At 40.3% G+C, this 14,590-nt stretch overlaps 1 protein-coding gene across 1 annotated transcript in view; it reads left to right on the forward strand.

The window, feature by feature from the left end:
• Positions 1-6,001: 6,001 nt before the first annotated feature.
• LOC104627340 (cyclic AMP-responsive element-binding protein 5-like) overlaps positions 6,002-14,590 on the forward strand; it is a gene marked incomplete at both ends in the record, with an annotated part of 43,023 nt that continues 34,434 nt past the window's right edge. The window contains 2 exons of the mRNA XM_010295561.1: positions 6,002-6,073; positions 9,194-9,287. Of these exons, the coding sequence (XP_010293863.1) occupies positions 6,002-6,073; positions 9,194-9,287 (166 nt within the window). The remainder of the gene's footprint in view (positions 6,074-9,193; positions 9,288-14,590) is intronic.

Genomic DNA, 14,590 nt, shown 5'->3' on the forward strand with positions numbered 1-14,590 from the left:
TTGTTCCCTTTTGAAATTTCCTGTCTCTGCCCCTTCTCTTTGTAGTCATCCCCAGTTCTGCTCTTTCTTGAGAAGAAAGCAGCTCTGCATAAGCAGAAGAAAGGCAGGAGGAGGCTATTTGGTTTTCGTCGATAACAGAAACAGTGGGTTTTGGTGACCAAACACTGAGAAGGGGAACAAAAACTCTTCTCCCTCAGTTGATTTGGAGGCAAATGGATGTACCTGGAAGAGAGAAATGGGACAAAACTTAAGGAGTGCTGGGGAGCTTACCCGGCAGTGGATTTTGTTCAGACAGGCAGTAAGCAAACTGAGTGGAGATTTAAAAAGAACGGAGGTGTCTGGCAGCATGAAACAAGCATCTTTTTGGTACTCCATTTGCAAATGATCATGAAGCATGCCAGGGGCTAGCAAATTCACAGGTGACCACAGGCTAACTACTAGCGAGGCACCCCCTTGGTGCCACACAGAGGGTGCTTGCTGCTGGGCGGCTCTGCTGCCAACCACAGGGAGAGGACCGAGGGCTGCTTGCTGTTGAGGCAATTCACACATCAACCACTTTTTGAGAGCGCTCGGCTCTGCCTAAAGATTTATGGGGCTCTCTTCTTTTAAAACAAATGAATAAAGGCCCAAGCTGAGTGTTTTTCCACATATAAATGTCAGAAATGCAATCACAAAGACTTCACTGGGGTACCAGTGAGGGCTCTAGCCCCAGCTCAAATGTGCATCACATTAAAGGCCTTCTTGGGGACTCCAGACACAAATTGCTTTCCAGCATCCAGAACCGTTTGGAAATGCTTTAATCCTGAAACGAGGGAGTTTCTAATGGCAATGCTGACAGACCCTCTGTTGTAGCAGCCGAAGCAGGCAGGGCGGTGATAATGAGCCCTGTATGTGTGCATGTGGAAAGCATGATGCTAGTTTCAGAAAACAAGCAGTTCCACTGAACAGCCCGTGCCGACGAAAAACACCATGCACCGTTACAGTGCAGTGATACTTAAAATGGGCTTTGCTCCTGCAAGGACGTACTGGGAACAACCGTAGGCATTAACCCTGCGTGTACTACACTTCCAAACCCAAGTCGTAATAGCATTTGTAGTAACAGGGTAATTATCTGTAAATAGTGCCGTACTGAATAGCTATGACTAGCAGTTTAAAATGCTGCATACACCAATGGTGTTCTTTAATATTCATGAGTGCACCATAACTACGTCTCCTCTCACTTTTTATACGTTGTGGCCATGACCCTAAAAAAATAGGTGATGCTTGCATTTATTGCTCCTGTCTCTGCATACTGCTGCTAACGCTATTGACCGTGTATTTTGTGCTTGTGTTTGGCAATCTCAGTGACCTTGGTCACGGCAGGCTGAAGAAACCTGTCTTGCAAGCATGTGCCCAGGTGATTAATTTCAACAAACAGGTTACTTATAAGAGTGTAATTACTCACTTGTGCAAATGGCAGGATGGGTGCACTGACCTGTATTAGACACGTTGTAGTATACACCTCCCCATCGGTTCTTTTTCTCTGTTAATCAGAGGACTGAAAACCTTGCAACATTTAGACAGCTTGAGGTTGAAGGCTGAAATGTCACTTTTAAAAGAGGGTTAAAAAGGTCGCGCAGCTGCAAATAATAATAGCCCAATGAAAATCAGATTCTTGCTGCAGCCCACTTCAAGAATAACATTGAAACAGGAAACAAGGCTGCTTGATGTTTTTACCAGTAAGGCAATAAGATTACTGCTGAGTTTAAAAAGGGGGAGAGAGACACACAGAAAGGAGCATGCTTTCTTGGTGTTAGCTGTTAGAACTATTTTTCTGATTCAGAAAGGATGATCGTGGGGCTCTGCAAAATCTTCTTGAGGAGTCTGAGGACGTGGGGTACTTGCCCCTGGATGCTGCTGAGAGGGGATGTAGTTTGTTGCTGTGTTCTGAGGGTGGTTTTGTTTCTTTTGTTCGCTTTTTATTTCTTTGTTGTGTTCTTGCATTCCTCGCTATGGGCTTCAGTTTTATTAATTATAATAAAAAATGGTTAGGAGTATCTTAGAGATCAAGGAACAGAAGAAAATCTTGTCTTGCTGCAGAACTTACACTTGTTTCTCTTCCATGTGACATGGCTTGGAGGAGTCTTTCTATGTTTCTTCTATTTTTTTGTTTATTTAGTTTTCTAATAAGAATACCTTAACTTCTCCTAAGCAGAGTGGTATTTCAGGAGAATGGCAGGCTACAACAGTGTAGCAGATTTCCTCACTTACGTATTCTGCCAATAAGGCTCTTTACGTGGTCACAATAGGGCAATAAATGCTGACAGATGTTGTTAACATGTCTATTAAAATTCAGCCTCCTTTTCTGCTGCATAATGCACTCATGCCTATTGTTAATAATATCAGACCTAATGCTGACATATCAATATTAGTGCTCGCTTATATTTATAATCCTTGTTTGTTTCTCCAAAGAGGTCATAAAGTTGCAATAAATTAAGCTATTGATAACAGAAGTAAAAAATTCAGGCCTGAGTAATTTTTTAACTATTCAGTCATTATAGATTTGCCTGATATTCTTCATGCATGTTAATTGTGGCAGTCATATGTAGTACTATGAAAGGTGCACGGGTGTAACTTGAATTTTTAAGATCCCAAAGGTTAATAAGCACCTTAATTTAGATGGAAACGTTGCTGTGATTTATTTTTATTAGGTGAAGTCGAGATGTTGCCATTGGTTGCGTGATTTCCTTCTTGTACACTGAAACACCTGCACACACTGTGGAAAAAGGCAGCTTGAGTTGTGTGGCCCAGCAACACGTGAGCTGTCTGAAATGAACGGTGTGCCAGAGGTGTGTAGGGCTGAAGGACGGGAGATGCATGCCTGCATCTTCAAAAGGATGTCGTGCAAACTGTGCTGTCCCCAACCAAAAAAACCTCGGTTGCCGAGAGCTCCCATCCTGCTGCAAGCCTGGGATGAGATCCTGTGTTGCTTGGGCATCTGCAGCTCTTGCGGAGTTCGGCAGGAATGGGGGACGCAGGAGGTTTACAAGGTTTACACTCACAGCTCAGATCATCAGCTGCCCCTTTCTGGTCAACATTCAAGCATAAAGCTTGAACTACTGCTGTAAGATAGCCAAGCACCGGACACCCTCTCAAAAATTGTAGGCAGCTTCTTTCACTCATTTACTATTATAAGAGACTCAATAGTACTACAGTCTCAACTGCGGTGATAGCATCACACTTAAATACAAATTCTGCATGGTGCAATTTGTCTTGAGGGCATGGTACTATCTGGTAACATGTTATATGGGTCAAGTTATGCTAGACAGTATCCTGGAGGGCACACATGATATATCCATTATTGCTTTTTTTTTTCCTCCAAGTTTAGTGTCTGCAAATAGTCTGCAAAGAGTGATTCTCGTGGGAACCAGCAGTTGCTTGTATATTTGTGGTAAACAACTAGACGTTGAATCTGACACCTTTTCAAAGTACTGAGAATAAAAGCCAAGTCCATGTTTTTCTGCAGTCGATCCTCATGCTCAGGATTCTGTCCTTGTTGAGCATGTTATTTTGGTGCTTACTCCATGCTTATCTATCTAGTAACCTTGAGAATCATTTAATTGTATGGGGGCATGTACTGATGGATTTAGGGACTAAAGCTCGAACGCAGGGTGGGGAGGGCAGTTTTAGACTTGCAATACTTAAGAAGAAAACAAACTCCAAATAATTCCTGGTAATGTTTTGAAATCCACTTGGACACTTGGGACCAGAATTGTTACTCTCTTGTTTTCTTTAACTGAGTCTCACCCGTTGTTCTGCTATTGAAAATGCAGTTGTCGCTCTCCCCTGAGGAGGAGAGAAAGGGGTAACAGAAACCTTTGGCAGAGCTTCAGTTACAGGAGTAATTGAGATATCAGATAAAGCTCTTCATTATCCACACGTAGCGCTTTTTTTTTTTTTTTTTTCTTTCTGTGAAAAAGTCTTTAGGAAAGACAACATCCCCGGGGTCACATCCCATAAATAGAGGTGGATTTAAAAATCAAACTTAGCTGGAGGTTTTGGTTTTGTGGTGGATTTTTTTTTGCGGGGGTTTGTTTGTTTAGTCAGCTATCTCTCTGCTCCTTGTTTCTTTCAGACAGGATAGCATAATCCAGAGCATTTTTATTGCTTCACCTCTGAAGAGCTTGTCTATGCACAGTCTGGAACCGAAATAACTGAAATTAGAAGTAATTTAACACCTTTAGTTATTTTAGTATAAGTCTTTATGCGAACATACTCTTTCATTTCTGATTATGAGTATCCTATTTCAGTTTAATATAGCTGTAAGTTAAATCAAAACAGGATATGAATAATCTTAAAGGAGTACAATTTTAGTTATTTCAGTTTTAGCTTTGTGCTAACCTTTGTGTCAGGTTAGTCCTGAGTTAGGGTCTTTCTCAACACCTGATTGTATTTGGTGCAATAAATCACTTGTCTCAGGCCAGATGTTGGTAGAGCTATCCACATCAAGAAAATCAGCTGATGCTAATTATCACCTTTAGGGGGTAGTGTCCTTGTGGAGGTTAAGGGGCAAATAAAAATAGAAATTCTTCACTTCTGGATGCTGCTTCTGGGAGTGAGTCTAATCAGGTAAAGGATACTCTGCTGCCCTCCCCCCCCCCCCCCCCCCCCTTTTTTTTAAGATCACTAGTAGGAAAATATTCTGTCAGTCAAATGCTGTCCACCAGAACGAATTTTAATTAAAAAGAAGTTATCATCCAAAAGTTTTGGGTTCTTTTTGAGAACTTAGGGCATTGAAAAGGATTGCTGTAAGTACAGGTCTGGCGATGTTCAGGTTAATGGTGTATTTATTGTTTGAAGGGGGTGGTAGCAACTCTTCTGAAAATAAAGCTTTTCTAACAACAAGTGTTAAGTGTGGTCAAGATATTCCTGATAATAGGAAGCAATGACTTGTAGTTTTAAAAAATTATACCTGGGCTGAGTAAGTTTAGCACTTGTCCTTCTGCAGAATTTTGTAGTTTTGAAATCAAACTTTACTTCTCCACTAAGATATTTCTCTTTGTTTTATGAAAAAATGACACAAACATAGCTCAAGTATTTGTCTAAGAAGGGCTGCGGTGAGGCTGATTTTTAAGGGATTTAAGGCATAATGTAAGCAGAAGTCATAAATTGTGCTTTAAGGTGGGTCAGCTACTATATTTGAGCTTGTAATGCCAGTTGTACCAACAGGCTTGAAACATTTCCGAAAGAAGTGACTTAATTATTTTACATCCTAGAATGTTACTAAAAATTATTTTTGTTGATGCTGTTGATTGCTGTAATATTGACCCCAATTCAGCTGCGTTACTGTGTTCTGAGGGCAAATGTTTCCTCCTTTGGTTTTATTCGAGACCTGGGAGCTCTCCCCCAGGTCTAGTTCAAGGTTCCAGGACTGGAAGTGCTATGGAGAAGCTGCAGTTTTGGGCAAAATTTCACTTCTTAAGCTCCTGAGGATCTAGTTGACCTTTTAAAGGATGGGGATGCACTATTATCTTGTGTGTATAGAGAGCATGTATGTAATGTATTTAAGTTATTAGTATTGAACAGCATGGATGAAGAACTTCAAAAAGTGGGTTCTTTCTTAGAAGTAACCTAGACGTCTGGTTTTAATGTTGTTCAGCAAAAAGGTAAAAACCCTTAATTCAAGATATTTCTGAGCAGACACGGTCTTATCTAGTAACAACACTGAACATATGCTTTTTTCTGAGGCAGATTTCTGCTGTGAAAGCTTAATGGTTTTTTTTTTCCCCCCCTTCCTTCAAAGTAAATATGTGCTCAGGAAGGAGTAATAAGAACTTAGACTGTAGGGAGCCTGCTGAATATTAGCAAATTTAGTACTGTGAGGATGAAAACTTTGGTCTGTTCTGGGAGTTTGAAATAAAAGCACAAACTGTGACGATTGCATGTTGCATGTATGTGTGAAGTTTAGAACGTATATATTCATAGGTTCCCTTTCTTTCCCCCTCCCCCTTTTAACATGTAGATTTATGAGGAATCAAAGATGAACTTGGAGCAGGAGAGGCCTTTTGTCTGCAGTGCCCCAGGCTGCTCACAGGTGAGTGGAGTCAGCGGTGATATTAATTGAGTCCTCAGCACTAGCTCTGGCTTGTATAATGCCTCCTGATATATTAACACATGTCTAATAATAATATGTGTGTTGTTTTTTGGGGGGTTTTCTTCTTTTTTTAAGTCCTTACCCCCTCAATTCCCTCCTTACCCCACAAGATATTTTTACGAAGTCTGTAAAGCAAATACAACGGCCAGTCAAAAGCAAATTGGTAAAAGTACTTCTCAAACTGCTTCTGTGCCTTCCCTCATCCCCAAGCCTAATGTTTCAAGCCAGGTATTTCAAGTTCCTGTAGTGAGTAGCAAGAGGGGACGCACTGGGCAGGACACATTTGTCCATCTTCTGCTTAGATGTACAATGGAATAGATTAAGTTTCCTATTGGATGTGGTAACCCTCCTGATTTTTTTTTTTTTAATGCTTAAATACAATGATACCTTATTAGCTTTTTTTTTTCCCTTTTCAAATCTTTGAGACATCTTCCTACTAAATATTCTCTATAGAAAATGCAGCCTGTAGATAAATTCTGACACAGGATGTACATTCAGGATTCCTGTTGACTGGTGATCTGCCACGTGTCTCAGTATAATCTGACCTGTAACATTAGATGTTTAATGACCTTAAAAAACCTGAAGTGGTGAGGATTTTACCTGCTGAGATTTTGAACTGGGATTTATGTGTTTTTTCGATGATTTTGCAGTGGTGTGGGAAGTCGTCTCCCCATGCAGTGATGAGGGAAATTCCATGTGTGGCACTTCCCTAATTTGGTTTAGTGACAAGAGATTGTGAGGAAAATCTTCAGGCGAAGGCATCTTTTGGGCTTTTGTCCCAGGCTTCCTGTATGCATCTGTTTGAAGTGATTTAGCTTAACCATTTCCCAGAGTCCTCCTCTCTTAATGAGGGTAACATTTCCCTGCTTTAACTCTGTATTGGGAGTTTTCAGCTGGCTAGTCTTTTTACAACCCTTTACAACCGGTGGAATGATGGGTGACTGTCACTGGAGTGTGGGTGTTGGTTTTGCCAAGAGCTGAAAGAAGGAAAGGGAGAAGCCTGAGGTCCGTCTAACGACTGGCTGAGCAGCTTTGCTGCTTCACGAACTGGGAGCCTTTCTGCAGGTCTCGGAGTGCATCTTTTGGATTGTCCCTCTGATCAGGCTTTGTCATTTCAGGTCTCTACATGTGCAGTTAAACTTTCACCATTCTGTCACAGAGGTAGAATAAAAGTATCTGAGTTTTATAGTCAAGTTTTATTTACCTTTTTGTTGAATCTTAAAACTAACTTCCACTCAAGTCAGTGGACTTTAGTGTTTGATGTCAGCTATTAATTAATTTCCGCTGAGGAGAAGCTGATCCAAACAAGCTCCTTTTAGGTGGTCAGAGAGCAGGTTTGGCTATATGCTATTACAGTTTGGAAAGACAAGCAGTGTAGTTGTGACTTCAGCTTAAAAAACATTTAATTTCCCATTTCAGACCATTACCTCTGTTTACTGTAAATGAGAACTTGACGGAAGCGCATAGCATAGCGCTGCTGTCCAGCTAAGCTCTCTGGGGACTGGCTTCTCTCTCAGCCAGTGCAGATGTGTATTGAGGGCTGAGGGAGTTGACCTTCTGCACAAGGAAGAAAGTAGACTTCCAGCCCAGACTTCTCTGTCTTTTCTGTAGGAATAGCTTCTCCTCAGTTACCCCATGCCCTCTTTAAGCTGACTGATTTCACCCTGAAGACAGAGTGTGGCATCCATGAAGGAAAATCCGTTTCCACGAGAACAAAATGTGTTTTTTTTTTTTTTCCCCCTCACAATTTCATTGAGCAAGGTCTTTCACATATTCCCTTTGTTCTCAACATAATTTTCTAGTGCTACATTTCTTCCAGATGAGTAAGCCATGAACCAGGATTTCACAGTGAGGAAAAGGTCTTTGGGATTTTTTTTTTTTCCAGAGAGTTCATTCCCATTATTTATGCTGCTTTGTCTATGGGCTTAGAGAGATTCTCAGAAGGTGTAACATACTGCAACTACTTATACTATAGCCACAAGCAAAGTCACTTAGCCAAGAATATACTGTGTTGAAAGCATTAAATCGCTTTAACTCTGTTGTTGCCAGTTTTTTCACAGTTTCCTATCTACCTGTTGCTTTAAAAAGCTGCTTTTAAAATTTACTTTTTTTCCTCAAGCCCTGGTGATACAACTTTTGGCCTTTGCTAGTCCTGAAGTAACCCTGTTAAAACTATTGCAGTAGTTTGTAGCAAAGGTCTGTGTATGTACCTTCTGGCAAAGGAAACTTAACAGAACCAGACTGCTCTTAGAGCCCAAGTGTGCAAGTGCTTGAACATTTATTCAAGCTTGTCTCTTCTTTGTCTTGTTCAAAAAAAAGCTATTTGTTGTAGAAGTCTGTTATCAGACTTAGCACGCTGATTGGTTTCTTACAAAGCACATCACCTTTTCTTGACAAAGGAAAACGATTTAATTTAGTATCGTAAAGGGTCATAAATACTTGTTATATACTGAGCACCATTGCACTGACACTTTGAATCAAGTCAAAGTATGGGAGATTTCCAAGATTAAAGATGCATTTTGCCTGAATACTTTTGGGTAAGGAAAGGCTGGCTTATTTGATTATTTTTATTGCTGTTCAGCAGATATAGGTTGCAGAAAGACACAAAAGCAGAAAAATCCAGTAAAGTGATTTAAGATATGCCGCATTATTTTGCGTTTGCCGTGGGCTAAGAGCGTACACAACAGCAGTTATTGCAGATCCTCAGGCACGTGGTGACTTGTGAGGCTGTGGTAGCTGGAGTGGGTGTCTGAGACCCTTAGAGTCCAAAACTTGGTCTGCAACTTTTTCAAGCAAATGCGTGACACCTTGCGGTTTGCAACCCCAGAGAACACTGCAGCAAATATGTTTCTGAGTAGAGTACAGCTATTTGTTACTCATACTCACTTGCATTTTCAAATAGTCTGTTTCCTGTGCCATTTGGATACATTTCTAGCTGGATACATTTCTTTCTCTCATTTTTGAAATTCTGTCCAATGCCAAAAGTTTATTAGAGAATTAAATTCTTTTTTTTCCTCCCCCTTCTCTTCCTCTCTCTCTCTCTCTGTGTTTGCCTGACAGCGTTTTCCAACAGAGGATCATCTGATGATTCACAGGCACAAACATGAAATGACTTTGAAGTTTCCTTCAATAAAAACAGATAATATGTTATCAGGTAAGAAGATGTGAATTCAAGAGTCAAGTTAACTATTCAGATGATGTTGAAAGCATGACTCCTACTGGAAAGCTACTGGCAAAATACCTCCAAGAGTGGAGCTGGGGCTTTTTAAAACCAATTAAATAACAAGTAGAGATGGAACAAGCTAGCATGCGTATCTTTGAACAAAAAGACAGTTGCCATTCTTATGCCTTCCCACAGGTTTGGCATGAGAGGGAGAGAAATTGTTGAACCTCAGCCATGCTGGCAGGTCTATTGCTGACTGCCGTGTCAACATGCCAGTGAAATATAGGCACTTAAGCGCATGTCACCTGGGAACCCAGCAGTGAGCATTAATAAAGTGCATTTGTACTGTTTCTGTAAGACTCACTACGTTTGACAGGCTCATCTCAGCAACTGTAACGGGCCACATCATGTCAGCCACTTTATGGTGGCTCAAGACCTGCCCACTGTAAATGGCTGTAACCAGAAAGGTAAACCCATGGGTAATATCCAGTACTCTATGCACTTCCCATATCATACACAGAGGTCATTTGGTATTATGTACAACTGCATCGTTTAGTTTCTTACATAGTTTTTTCATATTCTTGTGTGAGTGACCACACTCGGCTTGCTGGCATTCAGTGAGTGCTGGGTAAGGTCAAACTAACCTTAATCTTACCACTTCTCTTCTCCTATTCCCTTTCCTATTGTGTATTCCTTGGGTTATAGTAATGGATTATTGAGAATAATATCACTAGGATTTTTCAGGTTTAAAGGTAATTGTAGAAAAAACCCTATGATGCAAATGTGTGTGTGTATGTTAACCAGTGTTTGATGCTTATCTTTTGAAATGGGCATCTTCAACGTAAGTTGTGCCATTTTAGGTACATATATGTAACGATTAAAGGGTCTTCAGCAGTCTACCTCTTTTATGGATAAACAGTTTCCATTTTTATAAAAATCATAATTGGGTAGCAATTGCTTGAAATATTTGATGTGGGCTTTTTTTTTGCTGTTGGGACTTTAGGCACCAGTGAGAAATCGGACAGACCTTGTCCCAAATAGAATTTATTTTCCTCTTACACTTGAAAATGCCGTAGTGGACTAAGTTTAGAAAGGAACAGTACACAGCATGTTGAAGAGTAGGGCTTGTAAAGTGCCTGCATGCCAGCTATGCCTGCAGAATCCTGTGTTTGCAAGCACAAGTGAGAAAATGCTGCTCTTGCACTTGGCCGTGTCCTCTGGCGGTGAAACTGCTTGAAGACATCTGTACTGTGGGTGCATTCACCCTCTGAAAGTGCTGGCTTTTGTTTAGAACTTTCTGTTTGGCAAGACTTTTGCTTGAGGGCAGTTTCTAAGGAGTATATTCTGTCATCAGGAGTCCCCTGAGTAGAGTAGCTCCGTTTATGTTTGGTAACTCCTATGAGATAGCTGTCCTCCTCCTTCTAGTGGGTTGCCTTCCCAGGCAAAATGCTTTGGCTTCCACCACTACCACCAGCAGTGGGGTCCCTAGACCTCCAGTTAGCCAACTCAGTACATAGAAATGCAGAATTTTGTGGCCAGAAAGGCTCAAGGATTGCTTCTGAGGGATGTATTCTTTGTGCTTTGTGAATGATGATCACACTCTGTAGTAATGAGAGAGTAGAAAGCTGCACGTGTTCTCAAAGACTGCGGCAAATGTGCTTGACCGTAATGGTCTGGCAACCTGGTTCTGCTGTGTATGATTTTTCTTTTTGTGTGTGTTTGGTGAATTTGTTTGGCATTTTGCAGTCCTTAGTTTGGAAGCATCATAGATCATCTACTCTCTGCAGGGAGACATTGAAAAATAGTTGTTTCATTACCCACCTAAACCCTGGGGAAATCTAAATACCTTAAATGTTAAGATGTTTTATTCTTAGATTTCATAATGAAAAATTAATGATATATGGGGAAGAGAGACAGACTTTTCTCTTAGACATTTGTCTTCATGTCTTCCTTCTTGTTTTTTGCATTTTTGCTTATCTGACTTTTTTTAAAAAAAATTGTTTCTGTCATCAGTAGGTTCAAAGAACCGCAGCAGCAATTGCCCTACAATAAGCCAGGTGCAGTGCTAGTGTGTGGTGTGGGTTTTTTTCTCTTTTTATTAAGGTACCTAGAAGTCAGACTTTCTCCTTTTTTCCAGGATGTTCTATACTACCTTTTAATGTGTTGTATTTGAATCTGTTCGTTATTAGTAATTAGTCATGCAAAATAATGGGCTATATGCTTTCAAGTAGCCAGTAGAATTATCTGCTTTGATACCACAGATAGCTAATACCCAGCCTGGGGTCAGTATAATACCAGTAATATTTAACACACACTAAGCATGTCTTCTATAAACTATTACTGGAGGTAGGCACTAAAACTGAGGGGCTGTTGGCCTTGTACCAATACAACATCTTAGAAATTAAGCAAAATATGACTTGGGAAGTAGGAACTTGTTTCTTGTGTGAAATCTGTGCTGAGTTCTGAAATATCAATTTGTGAATGAGAGTAAAGTTATGTTATATGTTGTTATGTAGGTGGGGTCAGAGTTTAATAAACAAGGGTTCTGTGACCTGATTGAAGTCATTGGTGATATGCTGGTTTATCAGGTATGTCTAGCCAAGAGCTTCCCGGTTATCAACTAGCTCCACTATACTTGCTTAATTTTTTTGATGCTGGCTGAAGAAGAACAAGTCTTACTAAATCCAGTGACTCCTGAACTAATCAGAAACTCAAAGTACATACATACACGAAGTAGCTTTATGTTCTCTGACTGTATAAATGGAAGGGAAATTTGCTAAAGGTATTGCATGAAAATGCAACTGATCCTTTTCTTGGATAATTTAACTTTCATTTAAAAACACAGAAAAAAGACTGTAATGTTATTTTTTTTCCTTTTTGCGTATGTGTTTTATTTTTGTTAGAAAGCCTTGTCGTGAGTGTGGATAGAGAGTCATTGACGGTTTCCATTTCCATCTTTCTTAGCCAAAAAAGAACTGTTTGAGATAAGACAGAATATCTTGTGTAAGTTTTGCATGCTAGTCATTACTACAGGAAGCTTTGTAGTTAGATTGACTGAAATACATGTCATCTCTGCTGTTGTGCTAACTAAACATTGCATTGCTTTGAAACTCTGTAGTTTGTGTGTCAAGGCTTTTGTTGTTTTAACACCAAAATATTAATGTCTGTAAGACAGATTGTTCCCTTCAGGTAAGTACTAAAAGTGGTGAGGAACTGAACTTGGGGAATTGGAGACACTAAGACTCCTGTGCTGTCAAGTTTGGGAAGGGAAGAAGTGACACCTTACCCCATCGTTGGGGGTGGGAAGAACTTTTGAAGTCCTTCCAAAAGTTCTGCTAGCAGGTAGAGGAGAGGCCAGTATTAGCTATGTGGAAAACTTACTTCTTCCCAATTCCATTCACTGAAATCAAATCCCTTAGACTTTTGGTAGTAAAGCCTGCTGTGGAGATAGAAACAGTCTCCTCTAGGTGAAGAAGGGTATGTACTAAAGGTAGTGCAGTAGTAGTATTACTTTTCCCATGTAATGCCTGTGTCAGTGAGGTAATTTATGGCATCCTTAGTTGGCTTAATTTTTTTTCTCCTTGTGGCTTACATAGGGGGGTTTATCTAGGCATGAATTTTGTGGAGTGCAAAATGATTGGATAGAAGGAAAAATAATTTAGTTTGATTTCTTGTTTGCTTTTGTGTCCCTTGCTTTACCAAATAATGAAATGAAAAGTCTTCTAAAATTCAACTGCTCAGGTTCTGAGTGACCAGAAGAGATTATAGATGTGTTGCACCCAGTATGTGTACTCCCACAGAAAGTCCCACCAGTGCTTTAAACAGTGAATCTTCAAGCAGTAAAGTTCTTGGGAGCCCTTGTCTGTGAGCCCCTGGGTGAAGGCAGTTCCACCAGGTATGACTGCGTGCACCTCTTTCTCCTTTTCCACCACCTGCTTGAGGTGTCATGACCTTGAGCTTCTTGGTGCAATTAGGAAATAACTTGCCAAATCAATGAAGAAACCTTCTGGAATTTCTCAGGACACATTCTTTCCTTGTGGTTGCTTGATGGGCAGCCCTTCAAATTTCAGTGCTAGACCTATTACTCTGACTTTGTTATCATTGTGTGAAAGTATAACATGGGTAAGTATATAACTTCAACAGAGCCCACAGCTGAACAAGCCAAATGCCTGTTATTACTGCACATCAGACTAAACATTAAAAAAAAAAAAAAAGAAGAATCAAGTTACATACTTTGGAACTGTGCTGTTAGATATCTCTTACTGAATCTGAATTTTTGTTTTCTTTTCGAAATGAAAGCTTGTTTCACATAACTCTCCGTTGGTTCTCCATTTTTTTTCTTAACTGATATCATGCTTTAAAGTTTTTGTTTGTGCTTTGAGGGATGAAACTCCAGGATCCAAGGTAGTTTTACAAAATGTATTCAAATAAACTCTTTATATAGCAAGCTAATGTGGCATTTCCTGGGCTGCTGTTCTAAAAGCAATGTATTGAGACTGAGTGTCCTTTCTGAAATTATTATTTCAGTAATTACAAAAAACCCCCCAAACCAAACAACAACAAAATTTGCATAGCCAAGCATAATGAGTACATGATGGGATCTCTTTACTGAAGACTTGAACTTTCCCATTGCCTTATAGCATATATTCTTCAATTAGTCTGGAGAATCAGACATCACTCGAGACACTGAGGACAGGTTTTCAAAATGGTCATCAGCAAAAATATATTAAGTATATCAGGTTCTGGTCAGAATCTGATTGCTGAGTGCTTCTGAAATCCTCTCCTGTAAGATACAGTAGGTTGACTTGGGATCTGCACAGGTGAGACCATTTGATCTTGCTCTGGGGCTTTTATGTTGTCCACTTACATTTTTGAGGTTTATTGAAACTTAACATTTTTTGCAGCCTTTCTGGCCATGACTGTGTTGTCAGAGAGGCTGATTATTCACCTGAGTAATAGGCTGACCAAAATATTTATTGCCTAGTTTGAAGCTTGACAGGTTCTGTGTTCAACCTGGCAGTGAAGGTGAGATAGAAATAACTTCCTAAGTAATTGTCAAATGTTCATCGGTTCACCTGTGAAGTGGCAAAGATTTTACATGCTGAAGAATGGGACTGGGTGGGGATGGCTGGTCAGTATAATAGCTGGAAAGCTAGGGTTAACCCAGCGTATCCCAGGCTGCTCAGTTCAAAATGCAGCTTGGGCCATTAAAGTCCTGGGTTGTGTGGCTAACACCAATGCATGCTGACAGCTTCCTATGGGAACACTTCTGCTCGGCAGGGATGCCGAGCGTG

This window comes from Phaethon lepturus, unplaced genomic scaffold (genome assembly GCF_000687285.1).
Source record: "Phaethon lepturus isolate BGI_N335 unplaced genomic scaffold, ASM68728v1 scaffold19350, whole genome shotgun sequence".
Taxonomy (NCBI): Eukaryota; Metazoa; Chordata; class Aves; order Phaethontiformes; family Phaethontidae; genus Phaethon; species Phaethon lepturus.